Below are 26,328 nucleotides of genomic sequence, written 5' to 3'. Positions count from 1 at the left end.
TCTCATAATGTATGTCCAGTACTACAATAATATGATAATTATATAAAAGGAGTCTACCACTGCAAAAAAGAAAACAAAAAAACTACCCACTAAGGAATTACCTTACAGATCCTACAGAGATGGCATAGAAAGTATCCTTTGCCTCACTTTTCAGAAGTAAGACAGAAAAATTGGATGGCTAATGTTCACATTGACCTAGCAAAAACTACGACCAGAAATAACATTTTCTTTTTTCTGGTCTTACCACAAAACATGTAACTACTCCAATTTCCCTTCAATAAGTGTTAACTAGCAAATGTATTTCCTGGACAATTTTATAAACAATTTACTTAAAGGAAAGAAAGGCCTCATTTGACTTATATCATTTTCCTTAAAGGTTTTTAGCTAAGTTTCTTATGAAATCATAAATCTTCCACAAATTCCACTAATACAAAATACACTGCCATTTCTAACCTTTCATTCCTTAGAATATTTGCAGTTCTTCCTTTTATCTCATTCTCTCATGCAATCCATATGAACTTTTGTGACAAAATAGATAAAACCATAATTCTTACTTTACCAATCTGTTCATGTTGAGGGGCTCCTCCAACTACTTCAGTAGTGAACTGACCCCGAAAATGACCAGCTCCAACTGAGTATCCTTCAAGAAAGTAGAGGAGACAATGAGAATCATTGATTACAATGGCAAAATATATCCTAACTCTACTCACAGAATAACGTGAGACTGACTTCAAAATGATGACATTCAGTAGTGTGTTAAGACCATTTAGCACAGTAATACTGAAAGTTGTCACTCACTATATTTTGATATATGTATTGTGAAACTAATCGTGTGGTTTGTATCTCCAAGTTCTAGAAGGTGAAAATATGACCTTTATATTTGGTATCTTAGTTCCTGTGTAGTATCAAGATTACAACTGAAATATTTGACAATATATAAAACATTTTGCACTTTAAATTAAAACTTCCTAAATTTAAACTTTTATGCCATGAAATCTTCTTACTGTACTGATATGACATAAAAGTTAAATATTTTTATTTTACGTGATAGAAGACATACTAAATTACATCTCTGAAAATACTTCATGATATCCTTCAGTCATACATAAGAAAATGCTGAATTGCAAGTGAATTCCTTCTGTTTGAATGGGAAAAATACCACTTTTTATTATAATTATTTCTGAGTATGAGTCGCTCACATTTGAAGCAATACAGTTTAAACAAATCTATGTTTTCTGAGAAATTACAGGAAACACACATTCATTTTAATGGGAATTAGCACCAGAAAGTTTTGCATTTCTATAGAAATACAGATGATAAAGTGTCCTTTTGACTCATGAAATAATAAGGAAAAGAAGAATAAGGATGATAAAAAGAGTTAAGCTCTGAGAAATAGTGTAAAAACTTTTATAAGGCAAAGTGAAAGAGCAGCTTTTAGACTCCACTTCTTACCCTTTGTCAGACCCAATGGCTTTCATTTGGCCTTTTATGAAACTATACTTACACACTCATACACACATGTATAAATGAGCTAAGTCATACAAAATTCTCACTACAAGTTCCTGGAACATGGTGCACATGCGTTAGAAGCTACCCATCTAACAGCTAGTTGATTAAGTAAAGAGACAAGTCTGTGTTTCCAAAAGTGAGCTACGAAGGGGAAACTAAACCTGAATCCTCATCTAAGAATTATACAGTGATGATTAGTCACATGTTTTGAGGTAAAATATTAAGTTAACTAAAATTTCTTAGGCATTTCCCTTAATCAAGAGACAGCTTCTGAATGATTCAATTGCTACTGGCCTTTGAGATCTTTGAAAATATAATTTTCCATGTTTATAATTACGACTAGCTATAGTAGTAAATGGAATGATAGATAACTTTAGTTTGATGATTTTTACAATACCTAAATAACTTCCAAATTTTACTTGATTGTGTCTGTCTAAAAAAGCCTTGTATTTATTTGTAGTTATATTGTAGACGAAAAGAGAGCCAGTCCAATAAGATGATCCTGGGGCTCCCATCACAATTAAATCCTGTAAGAAGGAGACAATATGTCATCGTTTGAAGAAAGTTAAATTTTGCCATCCAAAACCTCCTCCAAATATATAACATTCTAAGTAATAGTGAAGACAATACAATTTTATAATGAATTTCTGATGTCTGTGTATTTTATTAATTTTAAAAAACATATCAGGGGAAAAGCCAGAGAAACTGGCTGATGGATTTAGACCTAAAAGAAGAATTTCAGAGAACAAACTCTCACATCACATTTATCAGTGGGCCTTAAAAACCAAAGATAGAATCATTAAACACTTGAATAAGCTTCCAGGAGAAAGGAAGCTTATACTATACTTACATTAGCACTCATTACGAAGATAACCATGTGTTACCAGAGAGTAAAAGTGGACTTAATTTATTTCAATTTGCAAAAATCACTGACTAGTTTCCCTGATAATGTTAGTTTAGAAAATAAAAAATGTCCAGTGGAATTCAGGGTATAATTTATTATCAGTAGGAATTCAGGAAAAGGAAACAGAAGGTAGGAATAAGCAGGCCCTTGTCCAGAAGAGCCTGATCTAACCTATTCAACATATTTCTACATTTCCTTTATTATTTATTGTCTTTTTTAAAATAGTTAATATTTACACAAATTATTAACCCCAAACTTGATACAGTCCAATGTCCATGGAGTTAGGAAACATTCATGAATTCATAGTAAATTTTAGAGAAAATCTGGGATATTTGGGGTTGAATATAACTTGTCACTTTATAACATTATACCCTAGAATTTTAGAAAAAAATAAGCATAGATTTTAGTTGGCTCATACTGTATTAATAGTTTAAATAATTTCCTCAAAATATATGTGGAATATTGAGGTCAAAATTAGTTCTAAAACTCAGGAGCTTAAAAGACATTATTGAGATGTTACACAGACTTTACTTAAATCTCCCATTAGACTTCTAAACTTCCAGAAAAATCACGGCTCTATGTGTAAACATTTGTAACAGCTAATGTTTGAACTATTACCTCTGTGTGAAAACTAGATATCCCAGCTTGACATGATGCAAAATTTTCTCCAAATTTTCTCACATAATCTAAAATGAAATATACAATATTAATATAAACATTTCAGGAATATATATGCGTATTTTTTAGATAGTCTCACTGTGTAGCCCAAGTTGACCTCAAACTCAGCATCCTCCTACCTCAGCCTCCCCGGTGCTCAGGATTGTATTTTAAAATAAAGACATACACCTCCATAATTTTGTTTTTCTTAGAAATCCTTACAAATATGCTATTTAAGATCTACATTTTGCACTCTCATTAAAAATAACAGTAACTGATGTAACTTAAGATCATGAAATGGCAATACAATATCTTCTACCATATCTTCTTGGGAAGAATATGCAGCATATACTTAAAAATGTCACCAAGTGAAAATCTAAGATAAAGGTAATGTGTGTGACTTTTATTCCACATTTCATTTTTCACTGTACATATTTAAGGTATGTGACATTTCATTCCGATATACATATACCTGGTGAAATGACTGCTCACTCAAGCAAATGAACATACCCATTTCCTTACAATGGCTTCTTTGTGTGGAAAAAAGAAACTGAAATCAATTCTCTTGGCAAATTTCCATGACACACTATACTATCAAGTAGTCCTGATGATATGCATTAGATCTCTAGAGTCATTCATCCTACACAACTTCAACCTTGTGCCTTTTAATCAACATCTCCTCATTCTGCCCCACCCTCCTACTCTGTCTATATATTTGACAGTTTTAAATTACACACATAAGGTCATTTGTTATTTATCTTTCTGTGCCTGGCTTATTTCACCTATCATAATGTCCTCCAGATTCATTCATGTCACAAATGACAGGATTTCCTTTTTAAAGATTGAATAATATGTCATTGTATTTACATACATAGATGTGTATGTATATATATACCCTATAATTCCTTATCCATTCACTTGTTGACAATTAGGTTGTTTGTACATTTTTGACTATTGTGAATGATGCTGCAATTAATATGAGAGTGCAAATATCTCTATGTGGTATTTATTTTGTTCCTTTGGGTATATACCCAAAAGATAAAAGAATTTCTGGATTGTATGATATTTCTATTTTTAATATTTTGAAGAATTGCCTTGCAGTACAGGCTGTACTAGTTAACATTCCCACCAATGTTAGGTAATGGTTCCCAATTTCTCCACATCCTCAACAACACTTGTTATCTCTGTGTTTTTGATAAGTAGCCATCCTAAAATGAGCGAGGTGATCTCATAATGGTATGAACTGCATTCCCTGATGACTAGCAATATTGAGCATTTTTTCATATACCTATTGGTCATCTTTACACTTTCTTTGGAAGGAAAGCTATTCTGGTTTCATACTTTTAATCAGGTTGTTTTTTGCTATCAAGTTGGTGAGTTCCTTATACATTTTAGATAATAATCCCTTTATTAGCAGATGGTTTGTAAATATTTTCCCTGATTCCATAGGTTTCTCTTCACTCTGCTGATTGCTGCATACAAGCTTTTTGCTTTGAAATAGTTCCACTTATTTCTGTGTTTGTTGCCTAAGCTTTTGGTTCAATACCCCAAATCACTGCCTACACCAATATCAGAAGCTTTCCACTAGGCGTTTTTTGGTTTCAGGTCTTACATTTAAGTCTATATTACACTTTGAGCTGATATAAAATAAGGATCCAATCTCATTCTTTTTGCAGGTAGATATAAAACTTTTCCAAAATAATTAATTTAGGAGGTTATTCTTTCCTGGAATTTTGCCCAGCGGAAAATAACAGTCAAGATTTACAGCCCTCATGATGAAGCCTCTCAGAGCTTGCTCAGGGGCCGGCTTTGCCTCTTCTAAAGAACTGACGTAAGGCTCTATGAAAATAAGAATCAGTAGCATTTCTTCCTCTGGCTTTGATAACCTGAAAACTTAAATTGCTACCACCATTTACATTACAGTACAGTACATGCCTTCATTTTCACTCTTTTCTTTTTTTATTCATTTATTCACATGTGCATGCATTGTTTGGGTCATTTCTCCCCTCCATCCCCTGCCCCATCCCTCTCCCCCCCATCACTCTTTTCATACCTTAGCTGAGCCAACATTTTACAATGTTAAGTGTGTTAATTTAGGCCACCTTGAAATTTTTGTAAAATATGACAAAGTATGTCTGAACAAAAATTAAAACTCTAGTGTGAAAATGTTTAAAACTATGAGCCAAAAGCTATTAGGCAAAAGAGGACAATAAACGCACAGAAACTTAGACTCAACTGAGTCTTACTGAAATTGGGAATATTCACTTTTTATCTACTTTCATCGAAAGATAAAGGAACATTTAGGATATAAGCTTCTCTATGACATCAAATTCCAGGAAAGGAAGATCCCAATATTATCAGAATCAATAATTGAACTCAAATACTTAGCAAAAGTTTTTCCAGTTAACAAAATTTGTCTTCAGATGCTAGGGATTTATTGTTGTTTTGGTTAAAAAAAATAAAAATTGCCATTCATATATTTTTTTAGTCTTCCAAAGACACTCTTTGAGAGTTTGGTTTTGTTGCAGATATTTTAAATGCTCTGTTGACATTAACCTGTAACTTCACTCATTTCAGCTCTGTTTGTATCCTATCACTGTATGGGATGTACCTGTAGCACAGATTGTCCATGGAAATGATCGTTCAAGCTTAAGACACCAATCTCTTGCTGTACCAAGTAATACACATGAATTGGGGAAAGAAAGAGTGGGGAAACTTGCTTACATTCCTATTTGAATCCTTTCGGTGTGTCTTGGAAGCTAGTGGTAAGATAAGAAACCTGGTCTTTCTTTATAACCAGACATTTCAATTTAATTTCATGGTTTAATTGTCCTATATTCTCTGGGCATTAGACTCACTTACACTAAATTAAAAATAAATTAAGCACAAAAGTAGATAATTACCAACTACCTTCCATTATTATTTCAAGAAAACTGTAGCGTTTCTATTTCAAAAGCACACAGTACATTTACGAAAACTAATGCTATCTGCAATTGGATAAAGAAAAGGAACATTTTAAGTAGGCAAGAAAAAATAGCTATTTCAATGGTTTCCTTCCTCTCTGAATATCCAAAGCTGAATACTAAAAAAAAAAAAAAAAAAAAACCTAAAACTAAAAGGCATTCACTTGATCTAGTTTATCAAAATCATGCCTTACCTTGGTAACATGGAGCCATTCTCTTACTCAGTTCTGTTCGCAAGTCAGAAGGCATTCCATAGCAAACGCCACTGGGGAGCTTATTTTCATTCTTTATGTAAAATATATTTTTCCATCTATGCCCACAAGTCTGAATAAAATAAAAGTTGATCAAATAATGGGGAAATTGCACCCAGGATATCTGATTTCAGAATTGATGAGTGGACCAATTCCAATACTTACCACAATGGATCCATTTTCTCCTGGTTGTCTGGAAAGTGTGACCCCCAGCCACTGATTATCTCTCTCTTCCAAACATGTCTTTCCACAAGGTTCTCCATTAGGGCTACCTATAGCATTTAAAAGTAAGTTTATCTCAGTTTTCTTGCAGGCAATATTATTCTACAAGAGCTGAGAAAATAAGCCCAGGTGCTCAGCCCCAGTGTTTTTTCCTTCAGCCACTTCTTTATGATCTTATATTCTGTACACATTCTGGGGGTAAACATGAATTACTCTGTGACAACATAATTGTCCTCTCATAAAAAATAATTGTTTTTTGTTGAAATAACCTCTGACTGATGAAGAGGCCATGAAGAGGTAGCCTCAATGCTACAGGACAGAGCCAGCCAACATGTGGTGAAAGGGAAGACTCATTAAAACCAGCATTGGCTATGCAAATACAATTGTACAGTCTGATACTTGGGAAAGAATTTGCACTTTTGGTTGTGGGTTTTGGTTTTGTTTTGGCAGTACTGGGGTTTGAACTTAGGGCCTTACGCTTGCTAGGCAGGCACTCTACCACTTGAGCCATGCCTCTAGCACCCAAAATTTGCACTTTTGTTTTAACCTTTATCTAGCAATGTTAGCAGCATTACCAGAGCATTTTAAAAAAATTGTTGTATGGTTCTCAGCAATTAACATACAGTTTATTGGAGCTGAAAAGTGATGACTGAGCATGCAGAAAGTGGCACATATAATTACCCCAGTAATAATACATAGTACTTAAAATAAATGACCCTATCTTTTAGATTCAGTGGAACGGGAACTTGTGTTTTCAACAAAGATAAAGACTTGGAAAAACAGACTGTCTCAGTAGTAAACAAAAAACTTTAATAGGTACTTTGGCAAATACACGAGCAGCTAGAAACTCAAACAAATAAAATTCTCATGTGCAGCATGGTACTTCTAGATTGTACGATAAAAAGTGATTGCATGATCTTTGCTTTTCATTTGTTAGCATGACTTCTTTGCTTTATAGTAATGATCCTATTAAAATTCTACATTAAAGTGATTTCAAATCAGAGATTTGGGGAAAGAATAAAATGCAGTATCGCAAGATTCTTTTTGTTGGCTTATTTTCACCCTCTTTAGTTGTCACTTGATTCTATTCATGCTCAATTCCAAGGGCAGATAAATATATTAGCATCAACTTGATTGGATAAGCATGTGGAATATGGCTATCTTTAATTTTGAATGCTGGTCAGGAATTACCAAGTTTTCACACAGTTATAGTGAAATTCTCTTTACTGTTGTCTCCTATAACCTTGACCTTTATGTACAGCTTCCTGAGAAAACTCAGCATACCTATATAAATAAGGCTAGTATTTTAGAAGTGAAGTCATTTGCACTAAATCTCCTGAGAAGGAGAGATTTTATTGATTGTGCATACATTTGTTGTGTTCTCCAAATGTCCTTTAGGGAAAACACAACCCTTCAACGCAGCTGAACTGAAGAAAATTCCTAGCCCCTCCTTAAGACAGTCTGGGGTTACAGGGAAGACTTCACTGCCCTTGGTGGTCCTTAAGGTCCGAAGCATTGTTATAAGGGAAGGTGGATGATGCTTTTCTGGACAAGTTTCCTGGAGAATGACAACTTCTAGTAATTGGTAATGACTTCCAGGAGGAACAGACTGAAAGCAAGAAGCCTAAGGAGAAACTTCGATGCCAAGGTTGCTCAGCAATGTCTGCTGTTAGATTGGGAAGGGAGTCTGGTTGCAGTCCAAACCTTAATAAACGGTCCAGGTGGACACAGAAGTTTTCTGTGAAAATGAAGAAAGGAAGGAAAGGAGGCAGAAGGGAGAAGGGGCGGGAGAGACAGGAAGCAGGGGACCAAAAGACCATTGTCATGTATGACCAGTGGATAATACTGGGAATTATCGTGGCCACCTGATGCCAAGCCAAAAGAGCAGAAGTGAAAGAGGAAAAAATGATATTTTAATTTTCATTGAGATACAGCTTTCAGTTTCACTCAAATCACCAAGTGTTTTTTAATTAAAGTCAAAAAGAGATAATCAACGGTACATCCTGTGTACCTGAGGTTGAAGCTCCTCTTAACCATAATAAATACATTAACAAAATACCTTTCTAAAATTATAGTCAACAGTCAGTTAATTTTCCTCCAGACCAATTATTATGTTAGTTAAGGACAGGAGAGAATGGAGGTCACAAAGAACACCTGATTTCTATTAACACTTTGATATTTAACAGGTAGTTTCACTTAAGATTACATCCAATATTCAGAAACAGATTTATTCTTCTAGATAAAGCACTCAAAAGTTTAAAAACAGACAGTAGTTTGGAACCACAAAATACTTTGCAAATTCCTTGAGGAAAAGAGCCAAGAAGTTCTTGTGTACAAGAATAGAACATTATTACTATATGTCTTTTTCACCTGAGTTCTGCTTCCTAAGTCTTTAATGAATACTAGGCACACCTTCATAGTAAACTGTTTGCTGCTTAATCTCAGCTTCTGCCTCCGAAGATGTAACTCTAGCAGGTGACATTACTATGTCTTCACTGCTCAGTCTCACACTTACTCCTCACTTCCCCACTTTATTAGTATCACTTCCCTTAAACATATCTCCTGCATCCCACTCTTTTCAAAACAGCCACTGTGTCATTGACTGTTTTAGGATGAGTCCTGTGTGATCTCACAAAGTCCTGAGACTTTATTCCCAGTGTAGCTCATGCCACTCATTTTCTTTATTCCTAATTCTAAAAAATAATGATTCTTAAAAACAGAAGAACAATTAGCCTTCCAAATGCCACAAGAAAAGAGATTTGTACCTAACAATGTAATAAAAGCTTTCCCAGGAGTCTAGTAGGGAGGCCAATTCACCCTCAGGCTGAAAGATTTCAAACAGAAAAGCATGTGGTGGGTATGTGTGTAGGGAGTACAGGGGATGGAATCAAACACTACTAGACATGCTCTTGCATGTGATTGTTACCAAGAGATCCAAACAATAGATGCCTAATTTATAGAAAAAAACTTCTGATTTAAGATGATAAATTTCCAAGTATTGTTTATCTTCTTTTGGACAGCAGAGACAGTTCTCACCATCAGCACTTAAGGGCCCTCAGACACACAGGATGTGATCATTCAGAGGAAATTATCATGGTATTAATATCCTGGAGGAAGAAGGAGTTTCATTTTTGCTGAGATTAGCTACATTTATTTGTTTACAACTATTCTGGCCTACTTCCAAGGTTTAGTAAAAAAATGACCTCATCTTGGGCAGGACTCTATCTTGTTGGTTCATTGTCTCATTCCCAACACACAAGCCCAAAAAGTGTGCTGAAGATGAAAGGGTCTAACAATGACTAAAGCTTCTCCTATTTCTGTTATATATCTCATTTAAAAATGATCAGATATGAAGAAAAAAGAAAATTCATGAAAGTAATAAAGCTGCACCTGATGGTGGGAGGCAGTAGCCACCCGCTGCCCTTCTGTGAGTGGAAGAAATGGGTAACCAGATTTTTGAAATGCTGCATCTCCTTTTTATGTCTTGTGTCTCCCTTCATGTGATTTTTGTTCTATATGGAGCACTAACAGGGTTGGCGTTGGAAACATTTTTATTTGCAGTTATTTTGCCTACTTTTACTACTGCACCTTGCTTATGTTTGTTAGTATCAAACCTCAAAGCATGGCCAAGAGTTTCCAATAGAAACGGAGTTACATCTGTTAGGGAGGACAGTCTCCAGATCACTATAATTTCTAGTTTTGTAGGAGCATGGCTTGGAGCATTTCCTATTCCACTGGACTGGAAAGGACCATGCAAATATGGCCCATCTCCTGTACACTCGGAGCACCCTTTGGCTATGGGATAGGCTTGTTATTTCACCACTCTGGAAATACAGAAGTAGAAAGCAGCTTACATACAAGAACAAGTAAGAGGAGCAGAGGGAGAAAATATTTTTTGTGCAGATTCCATAAGGGCTATGCAGAAATGTATATGGTTGAAGCCTCACAGTTCCATTTACAGCACTGTTTTTTTTAATGTAGTTTAAACATGAAACTATGAAACCCCTGAGAGATTGAACCTTCTGATCAAAATAAAGTATTTATAATAGATTGTGAAAAAGTTCAAGCCAGTTATTCTTTCATAAGAAAATAAGAACTAATCCTAGGAAGTGACCAAATCCACATACTCTCCTTTAAATCTGCCTCTCCAAATAAATAAATATGCTTCTCCTTTTTACTTCTAAATGCTGTTTCTACCCCAGAAGTGACCCTCAATGCAACCAGTATGCTCTGAGACTTTCAGCATTGGTTACAAGACAGAATCAGTTTCTGTGAGAACCACTACTATTCTGGGTCTTTCATAATTGCTGGGGGTATTTCCCCCTTTTCTTGGGGATTGTCAGAAGAACACCTCCACCTCATGACCTTATGCTCAGAGGCCATCTTCAAGGCTTTTCTCCTTTTAACTCTTCTCCATGTGGGACTCAGTCTTGATTGGACCTTGGATCCTCTTGGAGAAGTTTAAACAAATACCACTTCTAGAGCCCACTTCTAGAGGCTCAGAAGTGAACCATGGATAGCTAGATGGCAGAAATGTTAAAAGCTTCCCAGGGAGTTGTAGTCGGTCTTAGGAACAACTGTTTAACAATGTAGATGATTAGGCATTTATTGTATTATAAGGGGAAAATATATACTATTTTTTAAGCAATAGCAATTTTTGTACCCTAGGTTTCATCTGGATATTGAAGTAGAGTTTCAAATGTTAAGTAAATTTTCTTCAAATAGAAATACAGTATTTCTAATTTGGTCAGAAATGATGATTATTAGAATTGTCATGAGAAAGCTAATTCTCGTGAATTTCCCTGACAGAACACCATAAATAAAACTAAGATTATCATTATATTATACCCAAATGTCTTGCTACAATGATTTATAATCTGTTTTTTAACTCAGCTCATACATTGCTAATCTAAACTCTCAATAAATCAAATCAGCACCATAATTGAAAAAATACTTTACATGGTTTAACATAAAAAAGGTCAGCAGAAATTAACATGTGATGATTTTCTACACTTTTATATAACTAGAATGACTAATTCTGAGTTTACTTGAATGCATTTTCTCCGTACACACAAAAAGCAAAGCAAGGCCACAAAAAAAACTATCTCCCTTATTCTAAAAAATAAGCCCTTTTTTTAATTTGAGAAGATGAAAAAGAATTATACTTACTATAGTTTTTTTATTTCCAACTACTGACTTTTATAAGAATATACAAAAGTATATGTAAATAGAAATGATAATTTTGACAAATGAATATACAGAATGTCAGTGTAAAACTAATTAGGTACACTCTACTCCTCCCCACTCTTTCGTTGTTGTTAGTCACATCACCAGTTTTAGTTTCATTGCTCCAAATGTTAAAAAGATGGCAGGGACTATGCAAGCCATGATATCAATCTTTCAGGTCACCTCCATGAGGACAGACTGACTATCTTGGTGACAATAGCATTCCTACATCATGGAACAGTGCCTTACACGTAGCAGGCAGCAACTCAGTACATAGTTGCAGAAGGAGGGAATTGTGGAATACATTACGCACCACACAAATCCCTTACTAGAGTGGACTACTGCAAATGTCAACAAAGTCTTGAGGCGATGTCTTTCCTATCTACTTCTCTTCTTCCCTACTTTGCTTCCAAACTATTATTTCCTGAAGTTTTAGGACACTAACAGATGGTCTAAAGGAAAACAGCATTTGTGAGTTTGAAGATCTTTATAAAGTGTGATTTGTTAGAGTTTGAAGATCTTTATAAAGTGTGACTTGTGAGTGGGATGATTTAAGACTGAGAATCATCTGGGGCCCATAGGAGCTGACTATCTGAGAGTTTCTGCAAAGAGGGTGGGAGTAAGTGAGATATGTGTAAAGTGCTTGGACAAGAGCCTGGCAGAGAAAACATATAAATGTTAGTTGATGTTGATATCATTATCAGTATTATTCTGAGGATTAAGCTAAACATTTTTAAGCTGTACATAAATCAGAGCATACATTCTCCTTCATAAAAATGTATGTAGCACATTGCTTTTGGGAAAGCCTTATCATATACATTAACTCATTCTTATTTTCACAGTAGCACCAGAGAACTGTACTATCAATCCCTTTTTACAGATGAGAAAATTAAGTTTTAAAGAAGAGAAATAAATTGCCCAAATTTATGGGGATGGTAAATGGAAAAGATTGGAATAAAAAATAACATCTTTGATCTTTAAACTACTGCCCACAATTCTGAAGCATATACAATAAGCTCTACAAATATTTCAGATGTAGGAATTAACTGAATTCAATTTCACTCCCTAAATCTTTTTCTTCACTTGAAGGTATGTGAAATATAGCAAATACGCCCACAGACTGTAACTCAGCTTTCTATTTTCTTTTAAGAAAAATGTCATTTACTTGGTCCTTATATTGCCCTGCCCCCTCCCTCCATTTTGATCACTTTGCAGTACTTGCACTGAAGAAATGAGGACTGAGGGGAAAGTTCATCTCAAAGGTCTTCTTTCTATGACTTGTTGACAGCTCAAGTAAAAAACTGTGTGGAGGAGGGTGGAGTAGCTGGGGACTTTTTGATGTGTATGTATGTCTGGTGTATCTGCCTGCATCACTATTTTGTGGCTTCCCCATCAGACATTCAATGGGAGCTTTATGACTCCCAAGACAATGTAGAAACTTATCTGATCTTTCAAAAGTCATGACATGTTGCAAGTTTCAGAGAAATAGCAAAAGCTCTTACTTCCAGCAACTACTTTTTCAAAAGTTAAAATTCTAGTTCATTGAAAAATGAGTGCTATACATTTCAAACTCTTCCACTCTAAATTGTTTCTTCAACTAATTTTGAAAAATGAATTACTGTTGATGTATTCTATGTTCTATAGTCATTCACTTAAGATATCGTTTTAGGTAATTATTACTGAATGAAAACAATTTTATAATTTCTTTATCTACATAAATTCAGAATATTAGAAAAACATGGAATCAAATGTTAAAAATTAAATTCAAATATGACTATGATAAAGTCTGCCATTACAGAGAAATAAGGATTACAGAAACTTCTACATGTGCATACAAGACTGTCTAGCACCTAGTAGGTGTTCAAAGGGACCTACATTCTGTTGATTTGGACTTAGCCAGCAGAGGGCACTCATGGTGCTGCAAGAGTTGAGCAGTAGCCTTCAACTCTAAATTTTTTTAATTAAAAATTTTTTGAATTATCATACATTAATAATATGAGGGGATTTCATTCTGGTAATTACATATACGCATGTAGTATACCTTGAACAAGTTTACCTCCTCCGTTATATTTCCCTCCTCCCTTCTTTTCCCCCCTTTCTCAGTGTTCTTTAATATAAATGGCCCTTTCATTTAGTTTTTTTCTATCAAACTCTACTGTTAAATCTACATTAAATTTACTGATTAAACTAAGTTCTTTTTCACACATATAATTAAACATGGTTATGATATTTCTAAAAGATAATAGTGCTCTTTAGGAATTCAATAGCAATGAAAATAATTTGGGATAATGAAAAGTAAAATACCTAATTTCTAAAAGGTATAGGACATAAAGTACTAAATGTTCAAGACTCTTTCTTCCAGCTATTCTAGTTCCAAACAATAGCGAAAACATCACATTTATCATTAAAATGAGAAATCTTTCTCAAAGTATTGTCATTTTGGAGAAACAGGTGTTCAAATGTCATCTCAGATTGTCTAAACAAAGATAATGGTTAATAGGCATGCTCAATTTATGTGAGATTAGTTCATGCAATCACGGACCTGACAAAGCCAGGCATTCAGTCCTCTATCCTTTTGTCTTTATTCTATCTCATTCCATCCCATTCCTTCCTATCCTACATGGTTCACAAAGAGGGTTCAACACCAACATGAATATCCCCAGAGAGTAGTACCATACTTTAGCACTCAAGTTGATAAATCTGAACTGATCTTGAACCATCTTCAGGCCTTATCATTCAAGCAAACAAGGTTACCTGTGAGTTTGATTCTGGTTCAGGGTCTTTGCTAAGACCTTCAGTCCCAAACTTCCTCAAAATCTTGAAGAAAACCTTTGCAACTCTCAAATACCTATGGCAGAAAAGTGTGCTCCAATTGATGTTTTTGGTGAGTATAATTTAAGGAGGGAAAGTTACTCTCTAATTGTTAATATTTATCATATGCTAACTATGTGCCAAGCATAGTTTTAATACACATAAACACATATATTCATGCATCTAATTTTCATAACATTCTGTGAGGTAGATTGTTTTTTTATTATTAATCAGTATCTCAACTTCCCAGATGGGCAAACTCTAATAAGAAGAGAGACTATGTGCCCAAGGTCACACAACTGACAACAGGGGGAGGAAGGGTTCAAGTCCCCATAGTCAGCCACTACCGTATGCAGCTGTACAGTGTTTTGCTACCCTACTTTTCCCTATTAATATTTCAAATATTGACTTTATTAACAATCCCACAATAGACTAATTCTGTTTCTAAAATAATCTACTACTAAAATTTTATAACATGAACTTCCACCATTAGAAAATAAGAAATTTTCTACTCCCATTTTTTCAGTTAATGTCTTGGACTTAAAGGTTCACTTGAAAAGGTACCATTAATGTATGAATACCATTTTTAATATCTTTGAATCAAGCATAATATAAAACTGTAAATAGGAAAAAATTACAGAGAGATTTGCTGGGAATACTAGGGCAGGCAATATTGAAATGTTGCATTGATTTTGGAATTCACAGGGTAGGATGGATTTTTTTTAATTTAAAAAGGAAGTCAGGAAGATAGCAATGTTTAAAATATGTGAAGGGAGACTCGGCCTCATGCCTCATGCCTATAATCCCAGCTACTTGGAACATATGGAGGATTGTTGTTCAAGTCAGCCCTGGCAAAGTGTTAGTGAGATCCCCCCATCTCAACCAAAGCTGGGTGTGGTGGTACATGTCTGTGATTCAAGCTACATGAGCAGCATAAGTGAGAGGAGCACAGTCCAGGCTGCCCTGGGCAAAAAAACTAAAATAGCTAAAGCAAAAAAGGTTGTGTGCATGGCTCAAGTGGTAGATCACCTGCCTAGCAAGTGCAAGGCCCTGAGTACCCCAAACCCCAGTACCACCAAATATATGTATATATATATATATATATATATATATATATATATATATATATATATGGAATAAAAATCAATGGGGGATGCATCACATTGAAGGGTCAGAGTGAGGTGAGAAGTTACACATGTCAAAATGCATCTCTTTGTAGAGCATTTAAGGGTAAAAAGATACTGCAGACACAGGGACTGGCATACAAACGTGATCATATCTAATGACTACTAGAAAACTTTCACAAGAAAACAAACATTCGCATTAGAGAAGGTAGACCTAGAACAAAGGTTTCAGTGACAAGAGTCTTCTGTGAAGAACACAATTTTTAAAGAACCTACCTAATTCACTTCACACAGGAGTCCCAAAAAGAGAGATTTGAAAAAGAAATCTACAATGTTACTATTTCTGAACATATTCATTGCAAATTATAGTATTGTGTATAACTTTCTTGAAAAAGATTTCCTATCATTTAAAAAAATTGTGAGGTAAATTGAGGACATCAGAATAACCAATGGCATCCCTGAGCCTAATCCTGTCACTTTTATGTCCATTTCCATGTTCTAATATGACATTTTCAGCTATTCCTAAGTTTTTCTGCTTTTAAAGATTGTCACTTCTGAGATCGCATCTATCGAGATTAGATATTATTAGAGTTTGAATTTTCTGGTGGGAGTTGGTGAAGTCTTTGGAATTCAAGGTTGACCTATTCCCCTTGAAATGATGCAGGAATGGGCAGTAAATCTCAGAAGATCATGTCCAGGGCTGTCTATTCACTTCACATTTATGGAGTTCTTACTACTTGCTCATCAAAGCTGGTCAGCACTGGCTCTACCACTGAGTTTTCACTCCTCTTAAGAAATCAGCTCTCATCATTCAAGCAATTTCTTCTTGCTCCTGTGAGCATCTCTATCATAATGTATCATAATGCTTAGCACATTATCTCATAATTAATGATCTATTTACCTGCCTCCCCTGTCATCTAGACTGAGGTCATCAGCTATGTTTAATTCAACCTTATACTTCCAGTACATGGCAACCTTAGATTTCCAGTACAGAGCATAAGTAATTGATAAAATGTTCTGAATTAGTGAAGGAAGAATCCAGTTGAGAAAGATGTTGATACTTGCTCATATTCCACACTTCTCAACTCTCTGCAATCTGGCTTCACCATTTAAAACTAGTCTTACCAATTTTGATTACCTCTTACCGGAACTGATTACTTCTTACCAGAATTGATGCTAACCAAAAAAAACTACCTAAGTTCTCACCTTGTATGATGTCTTTTCAACTTTTAATACTACCAATCACTCAACTCTTCCCCAAATACTCTCATCCTCTTATTTTACTCCCATCTCTGCAACTAGAAGATTCTAGCAAATACACAAATCTGCTCATGTCACTCTCCAGCTTGAAACATCATAGAATAAATTCACACTTGCAGGGCTGTACCAGAAGCAATCCCTGCTTACCTCTCCAAACCACTGCCCACTTCACACCATGCAACCCAACTGTACTTGTTTTCTTTCAGTTCTTCAAAGGTACCACACTCTCAAAGACTTTGGGGGACTTCACATACAGCGTTTGCTCTGTCTGGCACACTTTTTAATCACCCCTCAATAATTGACCTAATGAATAAATTACCTATATGTGCAATGAATTACCCATACATGATCCCAGAACTGTTGTGAAGGGGAGAGATTTCTTAGTCATTGGAAATGTTACCCAGCTACAAGTAAACTTATAGTAAAAATAAAATGCATATAGAAAGCCTCATAGAAAGCCTCATCTCTCAAATTAGGAGGAAACCTCACTCTTTCAGGAATGAAGTTTTGGGAATTGGTGACCATCTATTTGCTAACCTGAGAGTTTATTAATGAAGTTCTCTATCTATATTTTCTGCATAACAAGCATAACAGCCTATGTTCAGGGATGATTTCTCAAAGTGATCAGTCTGCACTAACATTAGCTTCATAAGTTATAATTTTAAGTATATTGTGAATAGAAAAAAACATTATTAAGAAGAATATATGTGAAATTTCAACAGTGAGATGTTTGCTTTTAGTATCAACAATCCCTGAAAATCAGACAGAAGAGAGGGTGAGATAGTCATGGGTTTAATGATGCAATGCTTATTAACCTCTTCCAAATAGGGAATAAACTATAAACCCAAGGTTTCTATGGCAATATAATTTCCAGAAAGAAATTCAAAAAGAAGTAATTGGGTGACTAATTTGTGATAGGCCAGTGGTCTTTCCAGTAAGAAAAAGAAAAGTACAGAAAGGGTGCTTAAAAGTCCAGTAAATAGATCATTTGGTCTGGAAGACAAAGTGAAAAACTCCTATTGCCTTATGCATGGAGACTGGGAGAGCACCTGCTAAGAAAGGTAGTGTTGCTTTACCCAGGGAACTTGTTTCTCTACAGTAGTGCTGTCCTCAGAAATACAATGAAGCCCCATGACATTTTTAATTTTAGAGTAGCCACATTAAAAAGATAAAAAGAAAAATAAGTGAACTAAAATTTAACATATTTTATTTAACCTATTAATTTCAAACTATTAACTATGTAATCAAGATTTATTTCAATATGTAATCAATATCTTAAAATTCAATGAGATATTTATCTTTTTTTACACTGTCTTTATAATCTATTATATAACTTGTATTATAGAACTTCTCACAGCAGACATTTCATGTGCTCAAGAGGTGTATGTGGCTAGTGGCTACTTTACTGTACAGTGTAACTGTATGACTTTATTATAGAGATAAGTGTATGTGTAATGCTATTAGTAGTAATTCCAAGTAATGAAAAATCTGCAGTGTCTTTTGATAATCAAATAAAGGGCATCTTTTAAAGTATAATTTGATAAGTGTTCATGTATTTTATTAAGTTCTAATTTTTTGAATACTGGTAGTCCATGGATGGATATACTTATCTATATCAATGGAGTGGTTATTTGTAATGCCCTGATTCAGAACCTATGTCATTTTCCTTTAAACAAGCTCCAGCAAAGATGCAGAATTCCTGATGGAAAATAAAATAGAAGTGGAAGTCACCATGGTCTCTTCAAATAGAGTCTCCTTGAGTAAGGTGGGGCCCAGTTCCTCCTGATGGGGAGACCACCTTCCTGTGGTTCAAGGAGAGAAGTACCAAGGAAGTAAAAGAAGAGACATCCCAGGAAATGAGAGAAGAGATACCTTTAGAGCAGGCAAGAAAGTGGAAGAAGGCTTAGTACACAGGAAGGAAAGCACCCTGTGGTGCGATACAGTCAACTCTCTCCATGCCATATCTCCAATCAATTCACTTTGCCAAAAGGGAACTCCCAACAATTCCCACCCCAAGCATTCTAGATAAAAGAGCATTTGCAGCTCCATTTGACTATGGTTACAGTGAACATAATGTGGTATACAGCACCATCCACAGGGGTAAGATAGGGAGGGGAAGTCTATCTAAATCAGCCATTGATGTGACATTCTACAGAGACTTAGACACAAGTCCACACTGGCACTTTGAATTACATAGGAGATGGCCACCATTTTAAGAGATTCTGAAACATCAGGTTCTTAATAACAGGGAAAGTTATGCCAAATGAAAGCAGATACTTTACTGACGTAACAATCATAGCTCTACTTTTATTATTATAACATTTTTGGTGGGCCAATAAGAAAATATTTTTCATTGTGTTTCATTTCAATTGTTACCTTTTATGTATTTTTAAAAACTTTTTGTAGTTAATTAATTGGACTTAATTACTAACTTTGATAACACTTATCACAGTTAACTTACAGATATAGATTTGAGTGGACAATAGAGACAAGAAAAAATAAACTCGTATTTTGAATGTCTGTTATGGATCCAGTATTGAGCTAAGTATTTTCCAAACATTATAATCACTCACAATTGCAGCTATCTTATATAGAAGATTCTTTCTCTGTGTGTATTCAGTGTGCTGTCTCTTCTCTCCCCCTCTCTCTCTCTTTCACACACACACACACACACACACACACACACACACACACACACTGTCTTCAACCCTTTTCATAAGAAACAGTGCATATCCCACGAACTTTACAATCCTAAAATATCTTTGGTTATCAATTTATAATTTTCAGTTTTCTTTCTAGATTTTAGCCACAGTATTTTATGTAATAGCTCTAAATTACTTCTCCTGAATTGGTTCTGAGCAGAGACACAGATTGTTGTTACAGGAATGGAAGACTTTCCATTCAGAATGCTCCATGTGAAATAACTTTGGTCATGTCTTTTACAAATGTTCAAAACCATTACTATTAACCTTTTAACCAGCTGATTAGCTAAGATTCTTGTATTCCTTTTTGTATTTGATCTCAATAAGCACCTTTTTTATTGGCCCAAATTTTGAAAGTGAAAAATATCACTTTAGTTTATCATTTACAACAAATTCTTTCACCCACCAATTAGGATTATGACAATCAAACTTTCACTTTACTTTTACTCATCCATCCAATAAGTCTTCTTTTATTTTTTCTGTTTGTTGCCTGTCTACCATGTTCATATTTCTCTGAGGATACTTCTGTAATCAAGCCTACATCCCACATGCCCAATGATTTTAGGTTTTCTGTCAACTGAGAGCCATTATTATCTAAAATTTTACATAATACTTTGACATCAGCCTTCCCATTAAAAACAGACATTCAGAAATAGATTCAATGCCCTTCTTGGCAGGAAGTAGGTGCTAAATACCAGTAGTTGTAAAGCCATGGAAACAATGGCGGGACAACAGAAAAGAACGGGTTTCCTCCTTAGACCTTGTCAAGATCCTTTGGCAGGTCAAGGTTGACTGTTTCATTCCCTAATTCTTTATCTCACAACTCTCATGCAAAGAAAATTAAGCTTTGAAAAACTAATCCAAATGTATAGATCTGCAAGTATTTTATGCATCCTTTTGTCTGCCTTTGGGATGTAGGATGCTTAATGAGAGGATGGGGCCTAATTCTACATGGTACAGATAACGCCTGGATTTTTGTGGGTGCCCTCAAGAGCCAAAAGAAAAAAATTCATTTTGTTCATGCTCTATTTGTATTCTCCCAAATGAAGGAAACCTACTTCATAGTTGAGAAAACACAAAGACTACTATAAAAAGAAAAAGTAGTTTAAAATGAAATAAGAAGTCATTCTCAAAATTCCATTTATAGCAAAGATAAATATGAGAAAATTACCAATTATGACCTTTTATTCACCACTGACAGATGATCCATCAGCTCAAAACACAACATACTGGATCATTCATTTAATTTTATCTGCACTGAGAACGCATACATGAAATGAAAAGGCTGAAGCAGACCACCGATTTTTGGCTTGGGGCCCCACCTATCACTCTCCAGGTAAGTAAATTTTAAAAAGGTACTTGCAATTCTCAATCTGAGCCTCATATGTAAAGTAAAAACAATACAGCCATAACACAGAGTTGCTCTGAGGTGAAAAAATTAACTAGTATACATAGCAGTCTCTAACAGTGTTTAGAACAAGATAGGTCGAAATTAATATTAGTTCCCCTTTCTTCCCCGAATGTGTCTGTGCACAGCAAATTTGCTTTTGGCTTTGAAACATGAAACTTCTGCCCTCCCCCATCTGCAAGCATTCTTCAATTTGTCACAAACCTGAGAAGAGACATTAAGAAATGATTGCAGAAAGACGGATTCACTTAACTTGAGAGTTTGGGGAGAGAAAAATCATGTGAATTATATTAACAACTAAGAGTCCATTTTTTTCTTAGTGTTCTTCTTTTACATTGCATATTCTAAGTAAAACTGTACTAGTTTCTTTAAAAATAAATAAATAAAAGGAAAAGAAAGGAAGAAAAAGCCCGTAAGCTAAAGAAATGACAGCATGTCGGATCAGTTCCAGGCACTTTTCTTGATCTGCCCCTTAGCCTGCGCCTTAACAAAGTTCATAGGTCAAAGATGGGTACAAAATTCTTAAGTCTTGGCTTAGCTGGCTTCTGCCCTTAATATGCTAAGAAACTTACCCAAAAGAGTTTTGCAAGAGTTCTGCAATCATTGCCCTAAGCAAAAGGGAGAAAAGCTATTGATAGAAAGAAGGGGACCACTGTTGTGTCAAGAAAGGAAGACTGTGTAGAGTTAAAACAGAAAAGCATGCACTCTAAACTAGAAGAAACGGCCATCACTGCTTGTCCCAGGACTTGCCCTACAGTGGGGTCCGCAGAGGGTGGGGGTGGGGGTGGGGTCACTAACTCCTAGTCCCAGAGCCAACTCACCCAGCTGGAGCTGTTCACAAGTCTGGCGGAGGTTCTTTCCGATCCTGCATTTGTAAATCGCCCCAGGGTTGACCACCGAAGCGTTGGCTAGCCAGTTGGCAGTAGGCGCCCCCACGACGAGCCTAAAGTGGGAAATGAGCACGTGCGCTCAGACGTGAGCATGCTATCAACCGAACGCATCAGCAGCCATGCTGAGCTGTGGGACCGCTGGCCGCTGTCCCCCCCACCCCACTATCCTCGCCAACTGCCCAGTGATCCCCAGGGTCTGGCACCAGGATGCGCCCCGGGCACTGCCACCCCTGGAGAAGTTCGATTCCTGGGCAGTTCTCCAGGGAGCTGCCCTGCTGCCTCACCCAGAAGGAGGAAAGTTTGAACCCAGCCAGGGAGGATGTGGGGAGGGGTTCTCACGCCCTCCGAGATGCAGACAGCAAGAGCCACCGCCTCCAGGCCACTCACCATCGGCTGGCCCCGTGGCTGTGCAGCACCACCGAGTAGCCGAACAGCGTGCCGGGGGGGCCCTGGTAGAGCAGCGCGCTCTCGGTGTCCACGTTGTAGGGGTGCCCCATCGGGACCCCCAGGCACAGCAACAGCATCACCGCTTCCCGGACGGCGGCCCCTCGGGGGCCGGGTCCTCGCCTCGCTTCCGCAGCCATGTACTCTCGGGGGGGAACATTCAACACCAAACGGCCACTGCCCCAAAGTTGCACGGGATGCGACGGCTGGTCAAGGCGAAGAGCGCCCCAAGAGATGAAGTGCAGCGTGTCCGGCGCCGGCGGGCGACAGAGGAGGGAGGGACCCGCGGGGAGGGAGGGGAAGTTGGGCTGCCGCAGGCGGAGCGATCGAGGGCGCTCGGGGATACCGCTAGCTCTCCCGCCCCACGCCCGGTTTCTGCGGCCTGGGGGTGCGGTGCTCGTGCGGTCCCCGGGCGCGGGCGGCTGGGTGGGGTCCTGGGCGTGGTGCAGAGGCGCTGGGTCTGGCTGCGTCTCCCGCCACGCGCAGCTGTAGAGGGCGCTGGGGGACCTCTGCTGCACTGGACGCAGGTCCTGACTGGCCCACTGACCGCGGAATGACTGGGGGGCTCTTGGGGCCTTAGCAAGGGTGGACCTGGAGGGTACACGGGACTCCCCCTTTTAACCGTGGTTGGGTCCGTATGCGGAGCCGCAAGGCCCAGACCCGCACACACCACGGAGGGAACACCCACACTCAGCCACCAACCTCAGTGCCCAAAAGGCCAGTTCCCAGCTCCAGGATGGGGACTACAGGCAGGAGCCATCCAAATCTATCTTTGCTAGTTAAGTGCTATATCGGATTTTTCATAAGCAATCACTAGACAAATAACACGGTAGGCCACAAAATCAAAACAAAACAACAACAAAAAAGAACTCCCTGAAGGCTAAGGCTGCTGGGAAACATTTTGATGACAAAGACAGACATTATGGCTATTCTCTCCAAAACTCACAGCTCTGCACGCTTGTACGCCCACTTCCTCCCTTTCCACACTTCCTCTAAACCCCGACTGTATGCTTGAGCAGGTCGAGCAGCAGCTTGAGACAAAACACAGGGGTTCTTCACACTGATGCTGGGCTAACAAAACACTGCAACTTGCCTCACTAAACAGAGTTCTCCGCGGGCTTCTTGAGGATGGATCCTCTCAGTTGCCATCAGGAGTGTAGACTGTGAAGTCAAGGTCAGAATGAGCCTCTTGAAAACTGCTGGTGACCCACAACACAACACTCCTGAACTGAGTCCTGAGTCTAATCCTAATGTCCTCTAGATGTGTCTCAGGTCTCTTCCTTTAGCAACCAGAGAGACAGGGGAAGTTTATTAGAATATTTTCAGGAGAAGCAGCTCACCCTCATTCATTATTGTTACATGGAGATACAAATGAAAAGAGAAAAGACTTCGTCCAAGGGTGTGTCTGCATGAGGAAAACCGTACAGAAATAGCACGTCTTAAGTTGTAATTGCAGACATACAAAACACTTGCTTTCTGATTCAGCACATTTCACTGGGCAGATAACTGCCAGGTCCTCAGGATGCCATCACAAACAAGGCAGGACTGATTCAGCCCTCAGAAGCAATTTCAGTCAAATGATACATAGGCAAACTTTTACTAGTAGACAGAGTTCAGGTGTGTTGGGGACTCTGAAGAGAGATTTTGGAAAACAAGGACGGTTGAGTCAGGCAGGTTAAGCAGTTAGAGAACTGAATGAGGGCAGGCACCATTAGGGACAGGTGGAGGAACTGAGAGAGGTTATCTGGGCATTTAGCAACCCTCACACAGGTGGGTGTGGTGTGAGACTGACTAGGGACACAGGGTCACATCCTCAGCCTGGTAGGAAGGTTAGGAAGTTTAAACTCCATACTGGGCCTGATAGAGATTTGTCTTGCTTGGCTATACATCTCAGAAGTCTGAAAGTAAGAAAGAAGGCAGAAAACCTAATTTCAGAGGCTTCTTCAATAATAAGTAGAGAGAGAGAGATGGCTTGAATTGAAGTAGCAGGAAGGATAGAAGAAAAACAGATTCAAGAGATATCTGAGAGAGAGAACCCCCATAGAACATGTTAACAGTATTGATCAGTATGGATGTAGGACTGAGATGAAGAAGTCAGGATGATGGCAAACTTTGGGGTTTAGAAATGTGGTGTGTGGTGCTACTTTCATGAGGGAAACCCACAATGGAGAAAGGAGATGGTGTATGTGTACCTGCACCTGAATTGGAGCCCTTGAGCAGTCAAGTTTTAGACACATGGAGTTGGAGACGTCAGTGGGGTGTCATGATAGTATAGCCAGACGCAATTAGATTACTTTTACCTTTGTCAACAGACAAGACAAGACAAAAGGAACATTAGCCTTCTCTCATTACTGCAACAAAATAACAGGCCAAAAGGATATGTGATAAAGCAAGGAAGTAGCTTCCACCAAGGTAGCAATTAGGGACCATGGTTGAAAGGTGCTGCTGTGTTTCTTTCTGCAGTTGTGCAGAGGCCTTTTTTCTAAGTAGATCTATGTGCAGATTTTAATCCAGGTCTACACCTAAGCCACATTGTTTTTATTCTGAAATAAGTAATCCCTACAGTTGGCAGCAACAAAACCTACAGTTGTGGCCCTGGGAAGCAGGAATATTGAAGTCAGCCAAAACTGATCAGAAGCCCTACCTCTGTCTTCACCAGGATCTTATGCAATGAAATCACTCCATACAATTCTGTTCACAGCGTAGTTACAGTAAGCAGTTTAAGGGGAGGAATGAGGAGGGTGTTTGCAGGGCCAGCTAGAGGAACTGGGAGGGGTTGGCTGGCCAGAGCAGATAGCTGTGGAGTGGTTAGCAGGGTAGCACCCTACTTTTACTGTTAAGGTTATGGTTATGATTCACTACCCTTCCAGGAGTAGCCACCCAGTATTCTTCACATGCTATGCTAGCCTGGGTTTCCTTCCCCTCAGGGCTTACAAAATAGCTCACATTCCTTAATTAATAAAAGGTTTTTGATATTGCTTTGATAAAGCCTGAAGATACTGCTCTCTCACTCTCATTTGTAAGCAAGTGGGAAAATCAGGTGGAGAAGGAGGGGGAAAGGATGGAGGAGAGGAGGAGGACTTTTTGAAATGATTTATGCTAATCTCCCACTCTCAACTGGTCTTAATTAGTTAGCATATGTCATCTGATTAACATACATTCAGGGACCACTGTGTTCCAGGAGCTACATTCAGGACTCACAGGTAGACAAAACACAAATGGTCTCTATCCTTGTGAGAAGTCCTCCCCAGTAAATGATTCTAATAGGGACTTACTCAAGTTTTCAGTTCTAATGAAGAGTGAGCATTTCTCCTTCTTGAAAGTCTTGGTTCTCATGACACCACCTTTTTAAAATCCCCTCTCCCTTTCTAATTTGCCCTCTGAGTCTCCTTTCCTTCCAGGTAAATGCTGAAAAGCACCTAGGTTGTGTTCTAGGCCCTCCCTCCTTCTCCATCCCCCATCTTTAATAGGAGATCTAAGCTATTTCCTAAGTCTCTAAGTGCCACCAAAACATCATGTGTTCTCAGGTCATGTCTCCAGCCAGGACTTTTCTTCCGAGTGCTAGGCTTGTACATTCTGTTGCCTACATTTCTACTTGGCTCTCTTGGTGATTGTGCATGTAAAATATGGGATACTGATTTGTAGTGCTCTTGCCCTATCTGAGCTATTCTGCCACCCAGTCACTTCCTTAATAAGAAAACAGTACTATTTGCCCAACTGTTCAGCCCAGAAATTTGGAACATGATCCTTGCTCCCTTTCTCTATGCCTAACAACAAATCTATTGATCATGAAGCCCTGTCAATTTAACCAGTAAAATACATCCCAAATCCACTTTTTTTTTTCCTACAATAGTCCCTGCTCCTGGGACAGAGTATGCAGATTCAGTTGCCACCTCCCCAAAGCACCCATATTCTTTTTTATCTTCTTGCACAACTAGTAACCTTTCCCAAAATGGG

The 26,328-nt window shown here is 37.7% G+C and overlaps 1 protein-coding gene and 1 pseudogene across 2 annotated transcripts in view; one reads left to right on the top strand and one right to left on the bottom strand.

Moving 5' to 3' along the window:
• Itga4 (integrin subunit alpha 4) overlaps window positions 1-23,001 on the bottom strand; it is an 84,784-nt gene extending 61,783 nt beyond the window's left edge. Inside the window, exons 1-7 of one of the 2 annotated variants that reach the window (XR_002213577.2) lie at window positions 22,315-23,001; window positions 21,859-21,980; window positions 6,450-6,556; window positions 6,228-6,357; window positions 3,032-3,099; window positions 1,907-2,036; window positions 555-640 (exon numbers count right to left, since the gene is read on the bottom strand). Coding sequence is in view for 1 of the 2 variants with exons in the window: in XM_020183230.2 (XP_020038819.1) it covers window positions 555-640; window positions 1,907-2,036; window positions 3,032-3,099; window positions 6,228-6,357; window positions 6,450-6,556; window positions 21,859-21,980; window positions 22,315-22,511 (840 nt within the window). In the remaining variant the exon portion in view is untranslated. The remainder of the gene's footprint in view (window positions 1-554; window positions 641-1,906; window positions 2,037-3,031; window positions 3,100-6,227; window positions 6,358-6,449; window positions 6,557-21,858; window positions 21,981-22,314) is intronic. The other variant, XM_020183230.2, reaches the window with a different exon arrangement.
• On the top strand, window positions 9,986-10,376 carry LOC141422423 (phosphatidylinositol-glycan biosynthesis class F protein pseudogene; annotated as a pseudogene).
• Window positions 23,002-26,328: the final 3,327 nt, after the last annotated feature.

This window comes from Castor canadensis, chromosome 4 (genome assembly GCF_047511655.1).
Source record: "Castor canadensis chromosome 4, mCasCan1.hap1v2, whole genome shotgun sequence".
NCBI lineage: Eukaryota > Metazoa > Chordata > Mammalia > Rodentia > Castoridae > Castor > Castor canadensis.
This window is presented reverse-complemented; position numbering and strand designations above follow the sequence as displayed.